General features: G+C 42.6%; 1 protein-coding gene across 1 annotated transcript in view; it reads right to left on the bottom strand.

Moving 5' to 3' along the window:
• Positions 1–18,078, bottom strand: part of ATRNL1 (attractin like 1) — a 1,044,719-nt gene extending 1,026,641 nt beyond the window's left edge. Inside the window, exon 1 of the mRNA XM_065407744.1 lies at positions 17,798–18,078. Within this exon, the coding sequence (XP_065263816.1) occupies positions 17,798–18,078 (281 nt within the window). The remainder of the gene's footprint in view (positions 1–17,797) is intronic.
• Positions 18,079–22,413: the final 4,335 nt, after the last annotated feature.

Below are 22,413 nucleotides of genomic sequence, written 5' to 3'. Positions count from 1 at the left end.
ATCAGCCACCATCTCCCTCCCTGGCTCTATACAGCAGTCAGCCCCACTTTTCTCCCCTCCTCCTCTCTCCCCCTCCAGCCAGCAGCTGTGTTCCTATTGCCAGAATTCTGAGTTAATGATTTGCTGTTTGCTGCCACAGCAGAGTCGTCAAAACTTCCCGGAATTTTGAAAGGGGAGGGGCGCATGCCTGGATGGCTGCATTGCATACAGTTAAGTTCAAAACAACGAGCAGAGCAGTCACGGTGGACATTGTGGGATACCGGGGGGGGGGGGGGGGAGCCAATTATGACGACATAACAAATGGCAGCATCTACATTGATGCTTTGTCGCTTTAACTTTGCAGCAAAAAGCTCTATGCCTCTCATCGAGGTGGTTTTGTTTTGCCAACAAATGTAGCATTGTAGTGTGTACACCTCCACTGTTCTGTCGACAAAAGCTGCCTTTTGCCGACAAAATAGTGTAGTGTAGACAAAGCGTAAGGCAGAGAGAGACTATGGCCAGGTCTACACTTTCCTGTAGATTGGCATTGCTGCGATCGATGCAGCAGTGTCAATTTAGCAGGTCTGGTGAAGACCCACTAAGTCGATGGCAGAGCGCTCTCCCATCAACTCCAGCTCCCCAGCTCCCCAAGTAAGGTAAGTTGGCGGGAGAGTGTCTCCCATCAACCCAGCGGAGTGTAAGTCAGCCTAAGCTACGTTGACTTCAGTTACATTATTCACATAACTGAAGTAGCATAACTTAAGCTGACTTACTGTAGTAGTGTAGACAACGCCTATGACTTGCCTTGGGTCGAAAGGAAGCTTCTAGTAGACCAGGAATTCAACCCTAGTCTCTACACAGCTAGGGTAGCACTCAAATCAATGGATCATCCTTCCGGCTAGCTTTCAACAACTCATCTTCATTTCAACGTTATCCATTCTTAGTCTGGCAGCAAATACCTTAAGCCCTGATTTAGGAAGGCATTTAACCTTATGTCCCATTGACTTTAACAGCATTTAAGAATGTTTCAGAACAGCTGTTAAAATGCAAGGTGTTTGGGCCCAATTCTATCACTATTACTCACAACCAATCGTGTCTTATTCCATATAAATGTCAAAGTTCTATTCAAATTAAGAGTAGAAGAATTGGACCTGTTAATAATAGAAACTATCAGGAAACACATGAAACAATGTATTTAATCTGCTCGGCTTGATTAAACCTTCCACAACTCCTACCACTCATAGAAAAGGAATACTTTCCTCATTATTCACTGCTATCCCTCTATCAGTCTTCTCTACCCTCTGCCCACCATAGTCTGTTCGTATCAGAATCATTAAATTGTTTAATTTGAATTGGACTAAGTTCCTAAGGGATAGGACATTGCCTTAATTGTCTACAATGAACCATGGTGCTATATAAATAAAGCAAATATTTTCAGGGAGTATTTGAAATAACATTTTGTCAAACATCTTTCCTGCATGTTGACATAGCATTCATCTTATCTGAACGTAAATTTTAGTGAGCCTGCTAGTATTCATCAGCTCTTTAACATCTGCGAGACTGCTATGCGTGTTTTTCCATTTTCATTTACTTACACTAGCACAGATTCCTCTGGGAAAAGGAGGACTGTTTTGAGTCAGATGCAGTATTGCTGTGAACTATCTGGTCACATTCCTCCTGCCAGTAGCTCACCAGACTGCTGTGAGGGGATCCAGACACTGAATTCCCATGTACACTGGTAAACTGGAGCACTGTTTTCTCCCTTGCCTCTCTGGCACATTTCCTGAAAACAAATGCTCAGCGTATTACCCCATTATGGAAATGGCACCCTCCAGCCCACCTACCTGAGGCCCCCAGAACCCCAAAGATATTACAATATCTTAAACATACCCTGTCCCAGAACCCCATCCAAAGGCTTCAGGTTCAACTCTTTAACAGGGTCATGCAGTAGGTGTAGCACATAACAGACAGATTTTGCACAGAAGTTTGACACTATTTCTCTTTTCTTAAGAGCACAAATACACAAATCTATATAAAAATAATAAAACCTACACACATTTTCCTGCCTCCGTTTCCTCACCATTCCATTCTTTGGGCCCATCCAGAGTCCTTTTGCTCCAGAGCACAGCTTGTGTTCTGAAACACTGAGCCTCTCTCCCGCACTTCTTCTTTGACCTTGGCCAGGCTGTGCCCATCTATCCTGCTGCCCAAACTTCCTGTGTGGGTCTTCCCTCAGGAGTCCTTTTATAACCATTTGCTTTGGTCACCAGTCTCTTTCTCCTGCTTTTGAGAATTTTCCATTCTCCCAACCTCAGTCCCCTGAAGAGTGAAAGTGGAGAGAACTAGGGCTCATTTCCTTTTTGCTCTCCTCAGTAAGACCTGGTCAGATGCCAAAAATCCTTTAATAATCAGCTATTGTCGCAAATCTGCAAGGAGACATGACACAACCATGCCTGCTAATGGTGAACAATGATTTCCAACGACACTGCTAGAAAATTATTCCCTAATAACATTTGTCCGAAGTTCCATCTACACTTCATTGGTTTTTCTCCTAACAAAATTTTAAACTAATCCTTCACCAGCTAGTCAGACCTTTAACAAATACTAAAGTTGATGTGTGGACAACCCACCTTTTGTGACCACATCTTGACATAACTCAAGTTTAAATCAAAGTCCAATACTCTGACAAAGCACATCTTTCAACACTGATTTCCAATGGACTCATTAATCCTTCCTTTACACAACATTTCTGAAATTATTTTATTTTCGCCCCACTAGCACACACAAGTTTGTACAGTATTCCCACCAACCTTCACCAAACTATAGGCCAAAGTCTGTTCTTACTTCCAGAGTAATTTACTTCATATTTACACCAGTGGATTTACAGATGTCACCAACATCAACACCTGGCACAATGTTTATAGATACTTGCAGTACATAAACACGTGTGCACTCCCATGTGTTTAAATTTACTAAATATGTTTGGATTAGTTTTCTAGAAAGAGAGACTTACAATAGGATCTGTAAAAAAAGGGGGGAAAGCATTTTGCTTATATATAGTATAAAAGATTATTTGAAAAAGAAAAGCGGTTTCTGAAGATGACCCTAAAGGTCATGATATCATTGCTTACTAAAATAAATGTTATACACTTTGGCTTGTACCAGAAACCCAAATCCCAAACTCTGCAGCTCAGTCCCATTTATATATATTCTAATATAATTGTGAATGTTCTAATTTACATAAAAACATTTTATTTTTAATCCTACTAGATCTTGGTGTCAAGGATTACCCTGTGGAACTCTTATTAGTGTGGTTTAACAGAAATATTTCCATTCAGTTTTATTTAGTTGTCTTTCAGTTTTACTGAATGTTCTCTTCGTGAATTATTAGAAGGTAAATCTGGTCACCTGCTCTACCTTCTCTATACCTAAGCATTGCTTTGTGGATCTCTGTCACATCCCAGTTTACTCATCTGGGGTGAAATCCTGAGTCCATTGAGGTTAATGGGGTGTTTATCTGCAACTTCAGTTGGGCCAGAATTTCATTCCTCCTCTCTAGACTTAATGTCAGTCTTTTCAATTGCTTTTCATTTGGAAGTACCTCCAAAGCTCTACTTTAAGATATTCGGTTTTTATACTGTGATCCCAAACTGTGTCTATAATGAGATGAATCCAAAACACTAAAATCCAACATACTGACATATGAGCAAGTTTTACTGCTCTCAACTTAAAGACTATTGGAATCTGGGGTTCTGGGTCCATCTCAAATACTTAGAAGAGCTCCCATTATGTGTTACTGTATATCATCAAGTGTTCTAATTTACTACTTAAATAGTTTCAAATACCACTGTGGTTTGACATATTTGGTGTCACACAAACAGTGCCCGAGGACATTTTAATAATACCAGAACAGGGAGTCAAGGAAGCTCTTGTGGGGAGGAGGGGTGTACAGGCAAGCAGTAAAAGGATGTTGTGAACCTCACACACTAATACTTACAGTGGCATATATCAAATTGCATTATCTACCCTATTTATTTTAAATAATGACATCAACTATGGTAATTGCTTCTAAAAATACAATCATGCCAAGATCATATATTTTGCACTATGCAGGTAGTGAAAGCTAAGCTTACCAATACTTTACTGTACAGTGGGAACCACTACTGATTCCCAAATATGCAGCCAGCTATTGGGGTTATAGTTACAAATGTTTCCCTATAGCCAGTGCACAAGATTTAGAAAGATGAAATTCCATATAGTACTGATAACAAGGTATATTTTCCAATCTATTACTTATTCAAAATGTCAAAGAATCAACATCCTGCATAAACATATTAGACATATACATCGCTAATATCTACAGTGAAGTAAAAAAAAAGTAGGTGAACACAGACATCACAAGCATTAGGCTAAAATGAGAGTAGCCATTTGAAAATGATGGGTTTTAAAGGCATCCTTTGTGACCTTCATAATATTTTGGTTACCTGTTTAAAAAGTTATAATATGCAACATACTTTCTTAAATTACATGTAATTAAATTTTTCCAAAGACAAATACAATATGAGCATTCACCAAATTAAATGAAAGTGTTCAAATATTGAACACTGGGATAAATGATTGGACAACTTAATAATCATTATCTTTCAAAAGTACTGTCAATATAAAAAAGTACATATCTATATAGTGACCAGAGCAACCAAATTTGTTTTGGTAGCACATGAAAGTTGAGAGTTGGTGGGGGGAGGAGAGAGGAAGGGGGACGACAAAGGGGAAAGCCAACCATTTGTTTTCTACACCTTGTTTTACAACTGAGACTGCTAAGCAACAACGTACAATGAGGGCTCTTGAAAGAAATCACTTCTTTGGAAGGTCAAAGTCCCATATTTTTTAAAAAGCCAGTAGAAAGCTTAGGGCCCTATGTGCTAATGGATGAAGGGCCGGCTTTAGCAAGAGCAGGGCCCGATTCCTGCAGGGAACCGGGGCCGGCGCCCCGGGGCCCGAGCCAAGCCGGGCCGGGGGTGCTCGGCCGGCGCCGCTCGGCCCGGCGCGCTCGGCCGGAACCGGGGCCGGCGCCTCGTGGCCCGAGCCGACCTGGCTCGGAGCCGGGGCCGGGCCGGCGCACTTGGCCGGAACTGGGGCCGGCGCTCGAGCCGAGCCAGGCCGGAGCTGCTCGGGCCGGGGCCGGGCCGGCATGCTCGGTTGGAGCCGCGGGGCCGGGCCGGCATGCTCGGTTGGAGCCGCGGGGCCGGGCCGGCATGCTCGGTTGGAGCCGCGGGGCCGGGCCGGCATGCTCGGCCGGAGCCGGGGCCGGTGCCCAGGCCGGAGCCAGAGCCGCCGGGGCCGGAGGGAGCCGCTCGGCCGGGACCGCGCCTCCCCGGAGCCCTCCTCATGCCCCCCCTCCTCCCAGTTTACCTACTGCAGCCTGCCCCTGCTTGTTTTCAGACTTCCCGCGAACATCTGATTCGCGGGAAGCAGGGGAGGGGGAGGAGCAGGGTGGGAGAACGTTCAGGGGAGGGGAGGAGGGGGAAGTGAGCTGGGGGTGGGGTGGACAGCTGCGGGGCCCGATTCAGCAGAATCGGTTGAATCGGCCTAAAGCCAGCCCTGAATGGATGGAATGCTTAACTCCCATAACTAGTCCAACTGAAATTATTGGGACTTTTCACTGTTGAAGCTGGGTTAGCTGGCAGCTTTGTAGCCTACTGCAGAGCTTTCTAAATTCTTATAGGGTTTTTATTACCATAATACTTGAGCACCAAATCTGACTAAACAAAGAAGTCTGGTGTAAGGAACTGTTTGGAAACACTGTTTGCAAATCTGGTTTTCCAATAACAGTTGCAAACATAATAGCCTGTTTAAAAAATAGCATTGGTTGCATACATTTTGAAAACAGGAAACATAAGCACTATAAGTGAAGTTCATTTAAAAAAAAAAAACGAACGTGTAACAAGACAGTATCTTAATGCAAGCAATGACACCAATATAATACAATTAAAATTTCAATACTGCTGAACTATTTTATAAAATACTTCATAGCCCATCTCTAGTCAATATTTTTAAACAACCCTATACCAGGAACAATATAGCTAATTATATTGTCAGAGAGAAGCAGCCACATCCCAGATATTCTGATTTCTCCCTGAATACATTTAGTTACCAATGAAGTTTCAGAATTAAAACAAAACCATCCATCCAGTAAAGGTGCAATGTATAAGGTCATATGTTGTACTTCTAGATCACTGGTCCAAAGATTTTTATTTTTTAAATAAAATAATGGTACATTACGTTTCCCAGTTAAAAGTAAAAGTAGGAAATGTGAAGTTGGAATAGAACTACAATATTACTTCAGCCACACTACACACTTTATAATGAACAGCAATGTATTCATCTACACATTGAACCATGTAAACCAAAATAGTAAATACAGTACTACACATGTACAATACAGCCTACTTAACATTACTGTTGGGATCTGTCTGGGTTCCCTCCCCACTCTAAACTCTAGGGTACAGATGTGGAGACCCGCATTAAAGGCCCCCCCCCCCCCAAGCTTATTTCTACCAGCTTCAGTTAAAAGCTTCCCCAATGCACAAATTCCTTCCTTGCTCTTAGTATCGCTGCCACCACCAAGTGATTTAAACAAACATTCAGGGAGGGCCACTTGGAGCCCTACCTCCCCCAAAATATCCCCCCAAGCCCCTATACTCCCTTTCCTGGAGAGGCTTGAGAATAATATCCTAACCAATTGGTTACAAAGTGAGCACAGATCAACCCCCCTCAGTCTTTAGGACACTGAAAAACAATTTAAAAAAAGATTAAAGCATCACCTTTGTAAGATCAGGATGGAAGATAACTTTACAGGGTAACAAAAAGATTCCAAACACATAGGATTTCCCCTCTAGGCAAAACTTTAAAGTTACAAAAACAGGGATAAACCTCCCTCTTAGCACAGGGAAAATTCTCAAGCTAAAACAAAAGATAATCTAACGCATTTCCTTGCTATTACTTACTATTTCTGCAATATTAGATGCTTAGTTCAGATATGGCTTAGGGAGATGTATTTTCCCTGCCCTGGCTCCTCGCTGACCGGGAAAGAACAAAGGAACCGAAAACAAAAACCTTCCCCCACAGATTTGGAAGTATCTTCTCCCCTTATTGGTCCTTTTGGTCAGGTGCCAACGAGGTTATCTGAGCTTCTTAACCCTTTACAGGTAAGGAGGGATTTTATGAATCCTTAGCTATATGTTTATGACAGGATATTAAAAAAATAAATAAATTTTAAAAAATATATAATACAAGCACCTAAGAAGGGACCCTAGGGAGAGGAAAACTCGTTGAAGATCATCTTATAGAAACTCCCTTACATTGCACTATCAGGGAAGAAAGCAGCAGTTATTCCCCTCTCCCCAACAGAAAAAGGTCATTGCCTATGCACTCCAAATTTGACAGATCAGTCCCCACGGGCATCACTCCCCATTGTTCCAGACTCATTACCAGGGACTCTCTCTGACCATGAAAGCTCACAGAGATGGTGTGTGGAGGGAAGGAGAGGTGCTACATGGCACATATATTATAGCTTATAACTTTATCATCATTTTTGTCTAGTTTTCATGGATCTGCTTACTCTTTCCCAGCGTCCAACTCCTTCCCCGGGATGGGACCTGGACATGTGGAAATCCTTCTGTAAGGTCCATTATGGAATAAATAGAGGGTACTATTGCTGTTGGCACAGCTTCTCTTCCACCTGGAAGAAAGGAGATCGATGGCCAGAGAGTTTCCTCCATATGGATCTAAGTGACACACACTGTAGAATACAGCAATAATCACAAAGCCCCTAAAATTACAGGATTAGTGATTCTCTCCAGTACTCAAGGTCTCCTGTTCCTGATGTTAAGGTAAGTTTTTCTGCAAGATCTTGGTCTTCAACAAGACAAAAACGTCTTGCTTTATGCAAACAGTTCCAGTGACAACCTAAGAGCAAATAGCAACAGAGGGTCCAGTGGCACCTTTAAGACTAACAGAAGTATTGGGAGCATAAGCTTTCGTGGGTAAGAACCTCACTTCTTCAGATGCAAGTAATGGAAATCTCCAGAGGCAGGTATAAATCAGTATGGAGATAACGAGGTTAGTTCAATCAGGGAGGGCGAGGTGCTCTGCTAGCAGTTGAGGTGTGAATACCAAGGGAGGAGAAACTGCTTCTGTAGTTGGATAGCCATTCACAGTCTTTGTTTGTTCAGGATTAAACAAAGACTGTGAATGGCTATCCAACTACAGAAGCAGTTTCTCCTCCCTTGGTGTTCACACCTCAACTGCTAGCAGAGCACCTCACCCTCCCTGATTGAACTAACCTAGTTATCTCCATACTGATTTATACCTGCCTCTGGAGATTTCCATTACTTGCATCTGAAGAAGTGAGGTTCTTACCCACGAAAGCTTATGCTCCCAATACTTCTGTTAGTCTTAAAGGTGCCACAGGACCCTCTGTTGCTTTTTACAGATTCAGACTAACACGGCTACCCCTCTGAGGCTAGGTCTACACTACCCGCCTGAATCGGCGGGTAGAAATCGATCTCTTGGGGATCGACTTATCGCGTCTCGTCAGGACGCGACAATCGATCCCCGAATCGACGCGCTTACTCCACCAGCGGAGGTGGGAGTAAGCGCCGTCGACTGGGAGCCGCGGCAGTCGATTTTGCCGCCGTCCTCACAACAGGGTAAGTCGGATCTGATACGTCGAATTCAGCTACGCTATTCGCGTAGCTGAATTTGCGTATCTTAAATCGACCCCCCCCTGTAGTGTAGATGTAGCCTGATACTAAGAGCAAATGTCTTTCTTCCTGCTCAGAAACTGCACGGCCCCTATGCCGGTCAGATAGGACAGAGAAGTGTGCAGTAATGTCACAAAGGCAGAACTAATCATAGCAGATACTACTGAGCATGCCTAGGGCTGATTGGAAAACTCATTTCCAAAAAGCATTTTCTTGTTTCAAACTTTTCAGACCAACTTAATATTTTTGCATCTCCCAAACATCTCTATATCAATACAAAGTGCTTGTCCTCAAAGACTAATCCCATGCTAATTTTTTAGTTTAAGCCTTCAGCAGTTTTTGCTGTAGTTGTATTTTAGGGTATGTCTATACTATGGAGACTTTACCAGCATGGCTATGCCAGCATAGCCCCTTACCGTAGATGCAGCATATACTAACAGAAGCAGGGTTTGCGGTTGGTGAAGGAACACCACCTCCCCGAACAACAGTAGCTATATCAACAGAAGTACTCTTCCATACACTGGGGTTACGTCAGCACATGCCAGACCGAAATAGCTATGCTGCTATAATTTTCAACGATACATCAAACCTTAAAAAAATTGGGAAAGCTGCTTTCACCATAGGAAGACTATTTTTCTTCTTCTCTCACTAAGAAACAGCTAAAATAATTTTGTTTAAACTTTCACACACACACAAATTCACAGGAACAGCACGCAACTGCCACAAGAACCTGGCACACACAGCCAGATGTGTGCATGTTTACAACTTGCCAAAAAAATTATAAAGCACCAGAACTCAATTAATACCAAATATAATAATTGTAACTGTAACCTCTGGAGTCAGTGGATACTGTCCACTATAACAGCACAGCGTTTTTGCAACCGTGACCAGAACTGGTGACCAGAGCTAGGAAATAAAGTTTCGTAATTTTCTATCAGTACTCCTGAGAGTCACTCTTGTTACAATATATTGGGAATTTTTTGAGGTGTCAGAGAATGAGAAATGAAGGTAAAAGTGCTAAAAGTGAAGCTTCTAGTTCCTACTTCATTACACCATTGAAAAGAACCTGCAGGAGCAGGTGACAATCTCCAGACTTTAGACTACAAGAGGGCTCTCTATTAGACAGCTGTTGAAAGCTTTAAACCAAAAAACTGATTATGTTCAAGCCACAAGGGAACAAATTCCTAGTACCGGATAATAAAGTGGGACCTCTTATTTATGCTCCCCACAGTAGGCATTACACCAGAAAGTCAGACTTGTCTAAAACTGATGGAAAAGACAAGATGGTAACAGAGTTTCAAGAAATTAATATAACCTATTGTCCAGCACACAACATAACTTGCAAACTAATTAGCATATAAAAAAAACTTGCATGAAACCTCAGAATCCCCACTGCACAATTGGTAGACTTTATAGACGATAATATTTCTACTCTGCTGGATCTGGGCATCAGCAATGAGCCCACATAACAAGACAGATGCTATTAGACTCTTGGGGGATGGGAAGGAGGAAGCAGAAGTTTTGCTGCCTTCTCCACACCCCACCCACTCCCAACAACTTTTTCTTCTCCACATACGGACTTCTGAAAAGTTGAATCGAATATTCACCCTTATGATAAATAAAGGGGGGGGGGAGGGGAGAGCTCCCTTTGATGGACACCCAGCCAGCCAGCTAGCTGTAAAATCCCTCTTGGTAGCTGTTCTCCGCTTGCTTTACCTGTAAAGGGTTAAAAGCCCCCCAGGTAAAGAAAAGGAAGTGGGCACCTGACCAAAAGAGCAAATGGGAAGGTAGAACTGTTTAAAATTGGGAAAGAAACTTTCCCTTTATCTGTTGTTCTCTCTCTGGGTTGCAGGGACACAGAGAGGCAATGCTGTAAGCAGCTTTAAACCAGGTATGATTAGAGATTATCAATTCATACCTCGAACCTACTTATCTGAAGCCTCAGATATGTAAGTAAAATTAGGGAATGTCTAAAAAGACACGAGTAGGTTTGTTTCTGTTTATTTTTTAAGGCTTGTGAACTCCTCTGTGCTAACCCCAGATGCTTCTGTTTGCTTGTACCCTTCAAGATGAACCCCCAAGAAAGCTATTTTGGGTGCTTAATTTTTGGAATTGCTCTTTTAAAATCTAGCCAAAGCCTAAGTTCCAGGTGTATTTTCTTCCTTTTTATTTAATAAAATTTACCTTTTTTAAGAACAGGACTGGATTTTTGGTGTCCTAAGAGTTTTGTGCATGTTGTTTTATTAGCTGGTAGCAAGAACTAATTTCCTTTGTTTTCTTTCTGAGCTCTTCCCCGCAGAGGGGGTGAAAGGGCTTGAGGGTACCCCACAGGAAGGAATTCCCAAGTGCTCCTTCCTGGGTCCAAGGGGGTTCTTGGCATTTGGGTGGTGGCAGCATTTACCAAGCCAAGGTCAGAGAAAAGCTGTAACCTTGGGAGTTTAATACAAGCCTGGAGTGGAAAGTATTAATTTTTAAAATCCTTGAGGGCCCCCACCTTCTGTACTCAAAATGACAGAGTGGGGATTCAGCCTTGACAAGCCTCACTAATTCTCAGGACATGGAGGGAGCCCACTGCAACCCAGTAAAAATATTAATACACGTGAATTCAATGAAACTGGGAAATACAATTTAGTAAGTGTTTGTTGAGGAGTCTTGCTGCTCAAATTAGTATGGATCAGGGCTGTCAAGCGATTAAAAAAATTTATCGTGATTAACTGCATCATTAAATCGCTCTGTAAAACAAATACCATTTATTTAAATATTTTTGGATGTTTTCTATATTTTCAAATATATTGATTTCAATTACAACAGAATACAAATTGTACAGTGCTCACTTTATATTTATTTTATTACAAATATTTGCACTGTAAAAAAAATATAGTATTTTTCAAATCACCTAATACAAGTACTGTAGTGCAATCTCTAGCATGAAAATTGAACTTACAAATGTAGAATTATGTACAAAAAATAATTGCACTCAAAAATAAAACAATGTAAAATTTTAGAGCCTACAAGTCCACTCAGTCCTACTTCTTGTTCAACCAATTGCTCAGACAAACAAATCTGTTTATAATTTGCAGGAGATAATGCTGCCCGCTTGTTTATAATGTCACCTGAAAGTGAGAACAGGCGTTCGCATGGCACTGTTGTAGCCAGTGTCGCAAGATATTTACATGCCAGATGCAATAAAGATTCATATGTCCCTTCATGCTTCGCCCACCATTCCCAGAGGACATGCTTCCATGTTGATGATGGGTTCTGCTCGATAACAATCCAAAGCAGTGCAGACTGATGCACATTCATTTTCATCATCACGAGTCAGACGCCACCAACAAAAGGTTGATTTTCTTTTTTGGTGGTTCAGGGTTCTGTAGTTTCCGCATTGGACTGATGCTCTTTTAAGACTTCTGAAAACATGCTCTACACCTCGTCCCTCTCAGATTTTGGAAGGCACTTCAGATTCTTAAAGCTTGGGTCGAGTTCTGTAGGTATCTTTAGAAACCTCACATTGTTACCTTCTTTGCATTTTATCAGATCTGCAGTGAAAGCGTTCTTAAATCAAACAACATGTACTGGGTCGTCATCCATAACACGAAATATATGGCAGAATGCAGGTAAAACAGAGTAGGAGACATAGAATTCTCCCCCAAGGAGTTCAGTCATAAAAAAATAATGCATTAATTAAATTTAACGAGCATCATCAGCATGGAAGCATGTCCTCTGGAATGGTGGCCAAAGCATGAAGGGGCATAAGAATGTTTAGCATAGCTGACCCATAAATACTTAGCAATGCCGTCTACAACAGTGCCATGTGAACACTTGTTCTCATTTTCAGGTGACACTGTAAATAAGAAGTGGGCGGCATTATCTCCCGTAACTGTAAACAAACTTGTTTGTCTAAGTGACTGGCTGACCAAGAATAGGACTGAGTGGACTTACAGATTCTAAAGTTTTACTATATGCACTTCCACAATAGAGAGTGCACTACAGTACTTAGTATTTGTCAATTCACCGCATATATTTCTTTTATCATTTTTACAATGTAAATATTTGTAATAAAAATATAAAGTGAGCACTATGCACTTTGTATCGTGTTGTAAATTGAAATCAAATATTTGAAAATGTAGAAAAATGATCCACAATATTTAATAAATTTCAATTGGTATTCTATTAACAGTGAGATTAAAACTGCGATTAATCGTGATTAATTTTTTAATCGCAATTAATATGAGTTAATCGCATGAGTTAACTGTGATTAATCGATGGCCCTAATATAGATGCAAATATTTTATTAATCAAGGGGTATCTGCTTCTATGACGCTTTAAGAGAAATTCTGGGTAATGTATGGTAACAAGACTTAGGTTATCCTTCAGAAGTTTGTGCTACTACTGATAAATTAAAAGTGCATAAAAACTCCAAAATGAAACCATGCGGAGAAGATGAAACTGATCAATGTGCTTTCGTTCTCTATATTTAAATATGTGCTTACCCTAGGAATTGTGCTGTTACAAGTTCTCTGTAATAACTTGCGTCTCCCTGGCTTGTTGCCTGTCCCTCTACAAACAATAGATTTTATTTCCTTCCTGTTTACCTGTTATATAGAGTTTGTTTTTGTGTGACTGCATATTCCACTTAATGTTTTTTGATGTGGACAATTAATGTTGTATTTTGCTGAAGAGTGGGAAATAATATGAAAAAAGAGCAAAGAATATATCTGTATTTAACTTCAATTTAACCTTTTAAAAAAAAATTAAAAATTCACTGTCAGCAGAGAATAGGTCTGGAAAATGTCAGCCTCAAAGGTGAACAATCTGGAAAATTACAAGCATATGAATTTGGTGTCATAATGGGAACGGTTTTGTTACCTTTGACTGTAATGGATGCTACCATACACACAGTACAAGGAATAAACCCTAGAGCCTAGAAGCACTTGATACGTTGGGACAGGCACTTGAAAGTCACACAAAGATTGAAGAAAAATGTAAGAAAAAAATCAATCCCCCAGAATTTTAGCACAGATCTTGACTATCTATTCAACTGAAGTGTTAAAATTATACTTAAATAGTCGCTCAGATCTCATCTTGTAGCAGACTAGTACCTGTTACACCCCTCTTTGTTAGCAAGTGTTGATCCTCCTAAGAAAGAGTTAAGTGGGTTCTGCTGACTCACTGGGGCAGGTGGTACATTACTCCTCAAGGACACAGCTTTCTACAAAGGATATCCAGAGTGTGAGTAAAGGAGTCCACAGATAAAAGCCTATGGGACAGCAAAGCTGGCAGAAAAGGTCTGAGTTAAATGTTGTATCAGTGTTAAATTCAACATTATTAAAACCAAATCCGCTGAAAAATGGCAAGTTTGATCTGAACTAGCACATGGATTGTGACAGACAGCAGACAGAGAACGGCAGTGTTATTGATTTAACATCCAAAAGTCTGTTAGGTACTTTATAGACATTGAGGTATCTCCCCCATGCTCCCTGGAATGTCTTTCCATATACTTCTATTGGCTAGGTCTATCTGATTTAAAAATCCAAACTTCGCCCTCTCATTCCAATTTTTGCTGTAGGTCAGTACTTACTCTGTTTCAGTTGTGTGTTCTGGGCACAGTTTTCTTCATTCAGGAGAAAAGTACAATGTAGATATATGGAGAGGAAGCAAATAATGCACTTTAACAAAGATTTAGCTACTATTTTCACCTATTCACTTTTTCCCTATCTATCTTTCATCCATCCCAAAGCAACATTTAGAGAATAATCTTACCTCCGGTAACAGAATCCCTATAGAGGAAAAGCTAGGTTACCATGGAATCAGTCAATTAATTTTGACACCTGCTTACTAAGATTGATCAATCATCTTTGATGTCTCTCTACTAGGTTGCTATTCCTCAATTTAGGGGGGGGGGGGAAAAATACTCTCACATGAGAATTAATGGGCCCCAAGACTCCCTAGAGTCTTTCCCTTATGTTAATGCTTTCAATGTTTGCTAATTCAAGTCACTCATTCCCAGAGCTCAACTAATTATAGATCCTTTTCCAGGAAGAAAGACTTTATTTTAAAGAAAGATCCCAGTTCTTTGTTTATTAAGCCTCACCTTAAAATCCCAAAGAATCCCAACATGCTTTTCACCTCTACCAGTCAAGTTTAAATCAGTTAAAAGTTCATTTTTAACCTTGTACCCACTCTCTCACACACTTCAAACTGTTGAAGCATAGAACTTCACTTTAAAATAATATAGGCATGTTCAAAGTCACAACAGAATTCTATATTCAATTAACATTTTTGTATACCTTGTATTTACATCCTGTTTTAATTTTAATTGCATGTACAATAGTCCAACATGCTTATCAATAACATCTCTGCTCTTGTTGAAACATTCTCTACAATAATTGTTATTGATTGGAGCAACAAGCGTCAGTGAGGTCACAGACAGTCGTCACCTACAAGTGTCACTGTGAAAAACCTCGCCATTGGCTGCACATGTCTACAGCAGATGGTTCTGCCTCAGACCGATGAGAATGGGATAGGCTAGTTCCATTATAACAAGAAAGCCTCCCCGTATTCTGTACAAGTCAGAAAGGCCTTCAAATCACATGGCTGCAAGGCAAAGCTTATGATATCGCTTTCCCCCTTCTGCACCCATATTCCAGCTGCTATCTATTCTAGACATTTACAATACACTAATCATCACACTGTTAAGCACCTAGCTAAATTTCATGGCTTGCAAGTCATTTGTGCTACCAAATAATGGCAAACTTTACACAGCCCCCACTTAGATTGGGTAAGTCTTTACAATGCTATATTACCACCACATAGTTTTAACAGAGTACGGTACATTTTTCTTCTCAAAAGTAAAGCTTTATGGCACCCAATCTCGATAACTTTTCCAGACCAGTGTATCTTTAAAAGCAGTTCTCCCAAATAAGCAAAAAGCTTGTTCTGTAACAAAATTATAATGTTGGCATCAGTGACACTTAATGATATGCACCCTAGAATAGAGTAGCTAATGACAAACGCGTTCTGATTTTACCAAAACCCCCAAGGATCCAAGTCTTAAACATTGTGCACTTAACTAAGGAAATGTTGCCCTTTTAATATGCAGCTAGACCTTCCTCTAGGTGAGGATGGATTATTAGCATTCTACTGGAATTGAGCAGAGTGCCATGAGGCAAAATGTAACCGACGTGCTTCTGGCCATTAAGTTAACCTGACAAATGCAACTGATGTAAACAAACAAACAAATGCTTTAATACCAAATAATCAAGAAAATTCCTCTAAGGGCTAATGCCTAAAGGCATTCTAGTGTCATCAGCTTTAGTAACCCATCAGAGAATATATTCATTAATTACAAGCTTTGAAATTTAATCAAAAGATTAAAGTTTGACCTAGCCCTTGTACTATTAGGATATGCTGTGACTGGCATCAAGCTACAGGATATAGATAATCCCTTTGAAGCAAGGCATTCCTGGCTCTATAAGCATGTCTACTGCTGATCATTGTACACAAAGAAGATCCACAGAGGCTTCCCCTCCTGTCATTCACAATCCTCCTGACAATTAGCCCATGGTTCCAGGGTTACTGACCAGTTACAAAACCCCAAATCCTTCACACATGTGCTTAACATATCAATTTTAACTGTAGTTAGCATGCAGATGAAACGGCTTAATATCTCCATCTTTAATATTTGCCCTCCCTTTTCCAAGTCAGTCAACAACTCACTAATGGAACAAACACAAGATCATCAAGTTCTCAGGCAAATTCTGCTCTTCCCAAAGCAGGTACATTACTTTAGCCAACATTTCTTGCAACTGTTCCTTAAGTTAACTAGAGTGACTTGTTTACCTGAAAAGTATGCTCATTTTGCTCACCTGCACCCAGAATCAAACATTTTTTTAACATTCATAATTATTAAAGATAACATGGAAGCCATCTTGTTCAGCTTTCATTTGCCAAAAGAGGGGGGGGGGACTTTTACCCAAATCTAAATAGGTTTTAAATAATTTAGTTGACAGTATTCTCTTTTTAAATTCCCCTTGAAGACATAATTTGTGATGTTGCCTGTTACAGATATCAAGCAAACTGTTATTGTTAACTAGATATCATATGGCATTTTTCAGCTGTAGATCTCAAAGTGCTTCATAAGAAAGGGTGAGTACAATTTAGCCATATCTGATATGTAAAGAAAACAGAGAGGCTAAGTGATTTGTCTAAGGTCATGCCACAGATTAGTTACAAACTGGAAGCAGAACACTGGTCATCTCACTCCCAGTCTAGTATCTTATCCACTGAGCTATGCTAACTTCCTTTTAAGCAAGCTTAGCAAAGGATCAGAGTGACAGCGCTAGAAACTCAATCTTCCATTGTATCCACAGAATAGATAAATCAGGGTATCAGTGTATGCTTCCCCGCTCCATCCAGTCAGCATGCATTAGTCCACTTTCAGGAGTGAAAACATAGTTCAGTCTCTTTGACTCATTCAGCCCTTGCAGGGAGATTTCATAAGTTAAGCACCACCACCCCAACACCACCTCTTCTTCCCACAGAACCATAATTAACCAATATTATATTGTTCAATAATGAATGGAAAGCATATGTATATGATGCTAGGTGTGTGTTAATTAATGCCTGTCTTGTTAGGAGCACTTGAAAGAAGGTTGGTGGGAGGAGGAGTGGAATGGGAGAAAGATTTTAGTCCCCTGAAGGAAAATCATTCAAATGTATTAACGTTTTTTCCTTCACCAGGGAAGCTCCTGGAGATACGCGTCATTTTCGTAAGGGTTGCAGAAGGGACAGCACTATTAAGACAGACACTCTTTCCTTAACCGGTGTATCATATTAACATTAGCCTTAATAAAAATTTCAAAACTGTATTAATCAGTTCAACATCTGATCTGCATTTGCAGGGGAAGGGGGGAGTGGACTTATGTGTGGTGGGCCTATTTCATCTCCAACTTCTGTAACCTACTTCAATCACACACCCACAAAATCATGCCAGGCACAGGCAAACACAACGGGGGGGGGGGGGGGAAATGATCATATATTAAGCAGAGACTTACTTGAACCGGCCCTGGCAATGCTGGCACTGGTCTCCTACCCAGCCCTGGTCACAGAGGCAGGTGGAGTTGACACACCGCCCGGAGAAGCAGGAGGTCCTGTCACAGGGCTTGGACTGGGACACCTGGGCATAGAGCACCAGGTACAGGACGCCGTAGAAGAGCAGCCAGCTGTTCATATCCAGCAGCGAGGCGGAGCAGCAGGGGGAAGAGGAACAAGGTCTCCAGACTCCGTGGGGCGCAGGGGAGCCTGCCACCCTCCGCCAGGCGCTCCCCAGATCCATTGTCGCCGCCGGGCGCGCGGACTCCGCTGGGCGGCTCGGAACAGACCCCCGCCCAGCCACCCGACCCGCGCCGGACGGCGGCACTGAGAGGCTGCGGGCGGCCCCCACCCTCAGCCGCTGGGAGACCGTCCTGGAGAGAATTAATCCTGTCAGGGCGAGCCAAACCGCCCCCCCCCTCCCCGAGCCCAGCGCCGCCGCCACCCGTGAGGTAGAGCCCAGCCCTCGCAGCCCCGTTCCCCTCCTCCACGGAGGGGGAGCCTGGCTCGTGACCGTGCGGTTCCGCCTCACCAGCTCCCAACTCGCCGCTGATAACGGGACAAGGGCAGCAGCGGGGAGGCAGCTGCCGCCTCCTCTCCCCTCAGCTGGGGACTGAGCGCTCCCGAGCCCTCTACAGCATCCCCCGACCAGGCGGCCCGGGAGGGGGGGGGGGCGGGGAGCTCTTATCTGCCCCCCATTCCCCCTACTGGGAAGGGTGGGAGATTAGCAGCCAGCCGCTGTCCCAGCTGACAGTGTCCAAGCAGCCATTTTCCAGGGCTCATTATAATCTCCGCTCAGCGCCGCCTGGCCGGTTTGCCGCTCGCTCCGCCAGGCCCGGAGCGCGAGCGCGGCTGCTCCTCTCTGGAGGAATCCCCCCCCCCCCCCCGCCTCAGCCAGGCGGACGCGCGCGGCTCAAGCACCAGCCCAGGCTGCTGATGGTGCTGCCGCCGCCGGAGCAACTGCCTTGGGAAGGATGCGGATTAACAGCCCCCGGAGTGGGGGTTATTTCACAGTAGCCCTCGGCCAGCTCCCTTGTCCCAAACCCCTCTGTCCGCCCTGCCCCGTTAAATAAATAAACCTGTGCTGGTGGCTGCCGGTCAACAGAAATCCCCCCCCCCTCCCTGCTAAAGAAAGGGCTGAGATTGCAATGCTCTCTCCCACCCACCCTCCTCCTCCTGGTGCTGCTGCAGCTGCTTCACAGGAGAGACAATCCAACTACCCCACAAAGAGAGCTGAGCATGTGCAGCCGAGGAGCCCCTTAAAGGCACAGCGCGTTGCGCTGTTGGCTGGGCTTTGGACGAGGGAGGGACAGCGCACTGCGCACACGGGTTTGTTGTCTTGTTAAACAAGAAGTGAAGCGGCTCTTCCAAACCTTCAGAGGAGCACGGGGAGGAGGATTTCAAAAATATTTCCAACCGCTATGACACGCTAAAGGGAAAAACCACACTATGGTTTGGTTTGGTTTGGTTTCAGAGCGCCCTGCCTTATTCAGGGGCGACTTTTCCTCTTTCATACAGGACAAATCGCTGGATAGGAGGAAAGCCATTCCTGTTTCCAACACCAGGGTGGTGGTGGTTGTTTTTTTTTAAGTCAGCGGTAACACGAAAGTACAATGACTTTCTCAGTATCACTGTAATTTTACTGCATTCTTAGTTTCCCACATCTTCTAGAATGCATTCAAAATAAATACCCACCAACTGCAGAACCACCACAATTTACCATGTACTATTCACCATCTGACCTGAACTCCATCTACTATCCATCTCCAATATTCCAAACTTATGAGCAGCTACAAACAGTTGTTTTTTATTGATTTATTTTCCATACCACGTTCCTATGTTACAATTGAACACACACACAAACAAAGTTTAGGGACCCCCTTGCTGTCTATCCATAAAAGAGAGAGACAGACAATGGTCGCAATCTTCTGAAACCTGTACATAACCCTCAGGTTGAGAATTTATGATGTAGAATCATAGAATTGTAGGACTGGAAGGGACCTCAAGAGGTCATTTAGTCAAATCCCCTGCACTCAAGGCAATGTAAGCATATAAGCAATGTCTGATGTAACAAAAATTGTGTGAAAGGAGAACCAGTTCTATAACTTAGTGTCTTGAAAGAGATGAACCTGAGTGACAAAGTTAATTTCTCAAATTAGATCCAAATCTGAACTTTCCAAAAATTCAGTGATATTCATATTTGGTTTTCTGGCTTAGCCCATGAAAGAGACAGGCCCATCTTTTTTTGAATCATATGCTGACCTGAACTTCCCCATAATCCAGGAGACTGAAAGGAACCCAGTGCTTAGTGTAGTAGGAAGGGAGCCTGAAACATAAGGCCTTGTATCAAAGGCCTGGTATGATCTAAAGTAGTGGTCAAAGCTTTCCTGCTATAAAGCAAAGTTAAGTTGTGAGCAAGAGGCAAGCCCTGCTCACAGAACCTGGAAAAGAACGGGGCTGGTATTGCAAAAACACACACGTTCCTAAGAAAGGCTAGGCACAGGAGACTCACGCAAACACATTCCAGAAGGCTGGTACCAGAACACCCCAATACCAAGTATTGTACAAACATCCTCCCCCCAAATATAACAGGAACACGCTGACCTCTCTTAAAAGATAAGGTCAGGATGACAGTATAATAAAAAAGATGTTTTGATTGAACCAACATGTACAAGGTAATGGGTGGTAAAAACCCACGTCAGGGGGCAGTAACTAATCCTCTCAGAGGGGCAATACATAACTTATTTGCATTGATGTATAAAATGAAGCCTCAAAGGGAGTCTCTCTGTCTAGCCTAGGGAGGAACAGAAAGTCCGGCCGTTCACTGAGCTGGTCCAGTGTTACAGGCATACATGTATTAGTGGTCCGGTAGAGTCTGTGGGATACGGGTACTCAGAGCCGTCCCTTGGGCAGAGCGAATCGGGGCGACAGCCCTGGGCCCTGCGCTTTGGGGGGCCCTGCGCTTTAATAAAATCGGGACTGTCCCGATATTAAGCCCTTTGTCCCGCGTCCCGACAGATGCCATTTGTCCCGATATTCAGGTGAGGAGGCGGGGAGGTGAGGTGGGCAGGCGAGCGGGGTGAGAAGGCGAACAGGGAGGTGAGCAGCAGGCGGGAGGGGGGTGAGGAGGCAATGCCTGCAATGCAGAGAAAGGCCAAAGCTCCAATACAGCGACAAGGCCAAGCAAGGCCTCAAGAAATTCAGCATTCCCACTGACAACTGGAAAAATAATGCCTACAATCGTTCAGGTTGGAGAAGACTGGTGCAGTCACCATGGAGAGGTATTAGAGAGCCCAGGTTGAAGCCCACAGGTGAACCAGGAAGCAGAGTATGCTTCAACTTCCGTCTGGTGATTGGACCTCTAGCCTCTGTGAGAAGGTTTGCCGCTCACGCATTGGGCTCTTTTCCCATACCATTGCTAAGCACCACTGACGGGCTGACTTTGTCACATCTTTCATCTGTCAATTCAAGATATTGGATGGCCATATAGAAACCCCAACCAAGCTAAGCACATATACATAGTTAAAAACAGTCCCTGTCTTGAAAAGCCTATACACTTAATAGACAAGACAAATACAGCGTGGGAGAGGCCGAGAGATAAAGTGTTTTGCCCAAGGTAACACCAACAGGGCAGAGTCATGAATAAAACCCGAGCATCTGGACTTAGTCCAGGGCTCTATCCACAGGACCACACTGTCCCACTAACCAAGTCTAGATAGATGATTTCATTTTTCTGAATTTCTTTTCTTCATTATTAAACATCTTTCTTTGTATGGGTTTTGTAATGAATCAGCGAGTTCATGCAATGTGTGAGGAAATGGAAATTATGCTGCTGCTTTATACTTTATGAAAAAAGCTCAATCCTGAATTTATGCCGAACAGTCTGTTAATTGTGCCAAATTAAATGTCATTAAGTCTACTGAACAACCGTCTTCTGTTAAGGAGTGATATGAGACCAACAACTGAGTTAATTTAAGATTAAGTATCAAGATACAACTGGAGTTCAAAGATCAGTTATTCATTTCAGACCATATGAAATTTTTTGTTCAATGCAGAAGGAAGAGACATTCATAAATAATCTTCAGCCCAAGTTCAGCATTCTCTCTTGATTTTTTCTTACTCCTCTTATGCCAAGGAACAGAGTAGGAAAAACTGCTCCATCTTTCTCTAACATCTGATGTAGATTTTGTTTCAGACTTATGGAAGCCAGCCAAGTTTTTAAAGCAGTCAATCAAAGCAAAGGTAATTCCAAAGGGGCACTGCATCCCTTTAACAACCAAGAGCTCTGTTCAATAGCTCAATTATCAGTTTTCCAGCAGTATGTTTGTTCATTAAACACCAATTTTCCCTCCTAAGTATAAATATGAAAAGTACATAGAAATGAAAAGAAAGGAAAAATTATGAAAAGAAGTATATCACAGTGGTTCTCAAACTTTCGTACTGGTGACCCCTTTCACATAGCAAGCCTCTGAGTGCGACCCCCCTAATAAATATATAAAAAAGTGTTTTTAATTTAACACCATTATAAATGCTGGTGGCAAAGCGGGGTTTGGGGCGGAGGCTGACAGCTCACGACCCC

This window comes from Emys orbicularis, chromosome 7 (assembly GCF_028017835.1).
Source record: "Emys orbicularis isolate rEmyOrb1 chromosome 7, rEmyOrb1.hap1, whole genome shotgun sequence".
Taxonomy (NCBI): Eukaryota; Metazoa; Chordata; order Testudines; family Emydidae; genus Emys; species Emys orbicularis.
The sequence above is the reverse complement of the archived record's forward strand: the minus strand, read 5'-3'. Positions and strand labels throughout refer to the sequence as shown.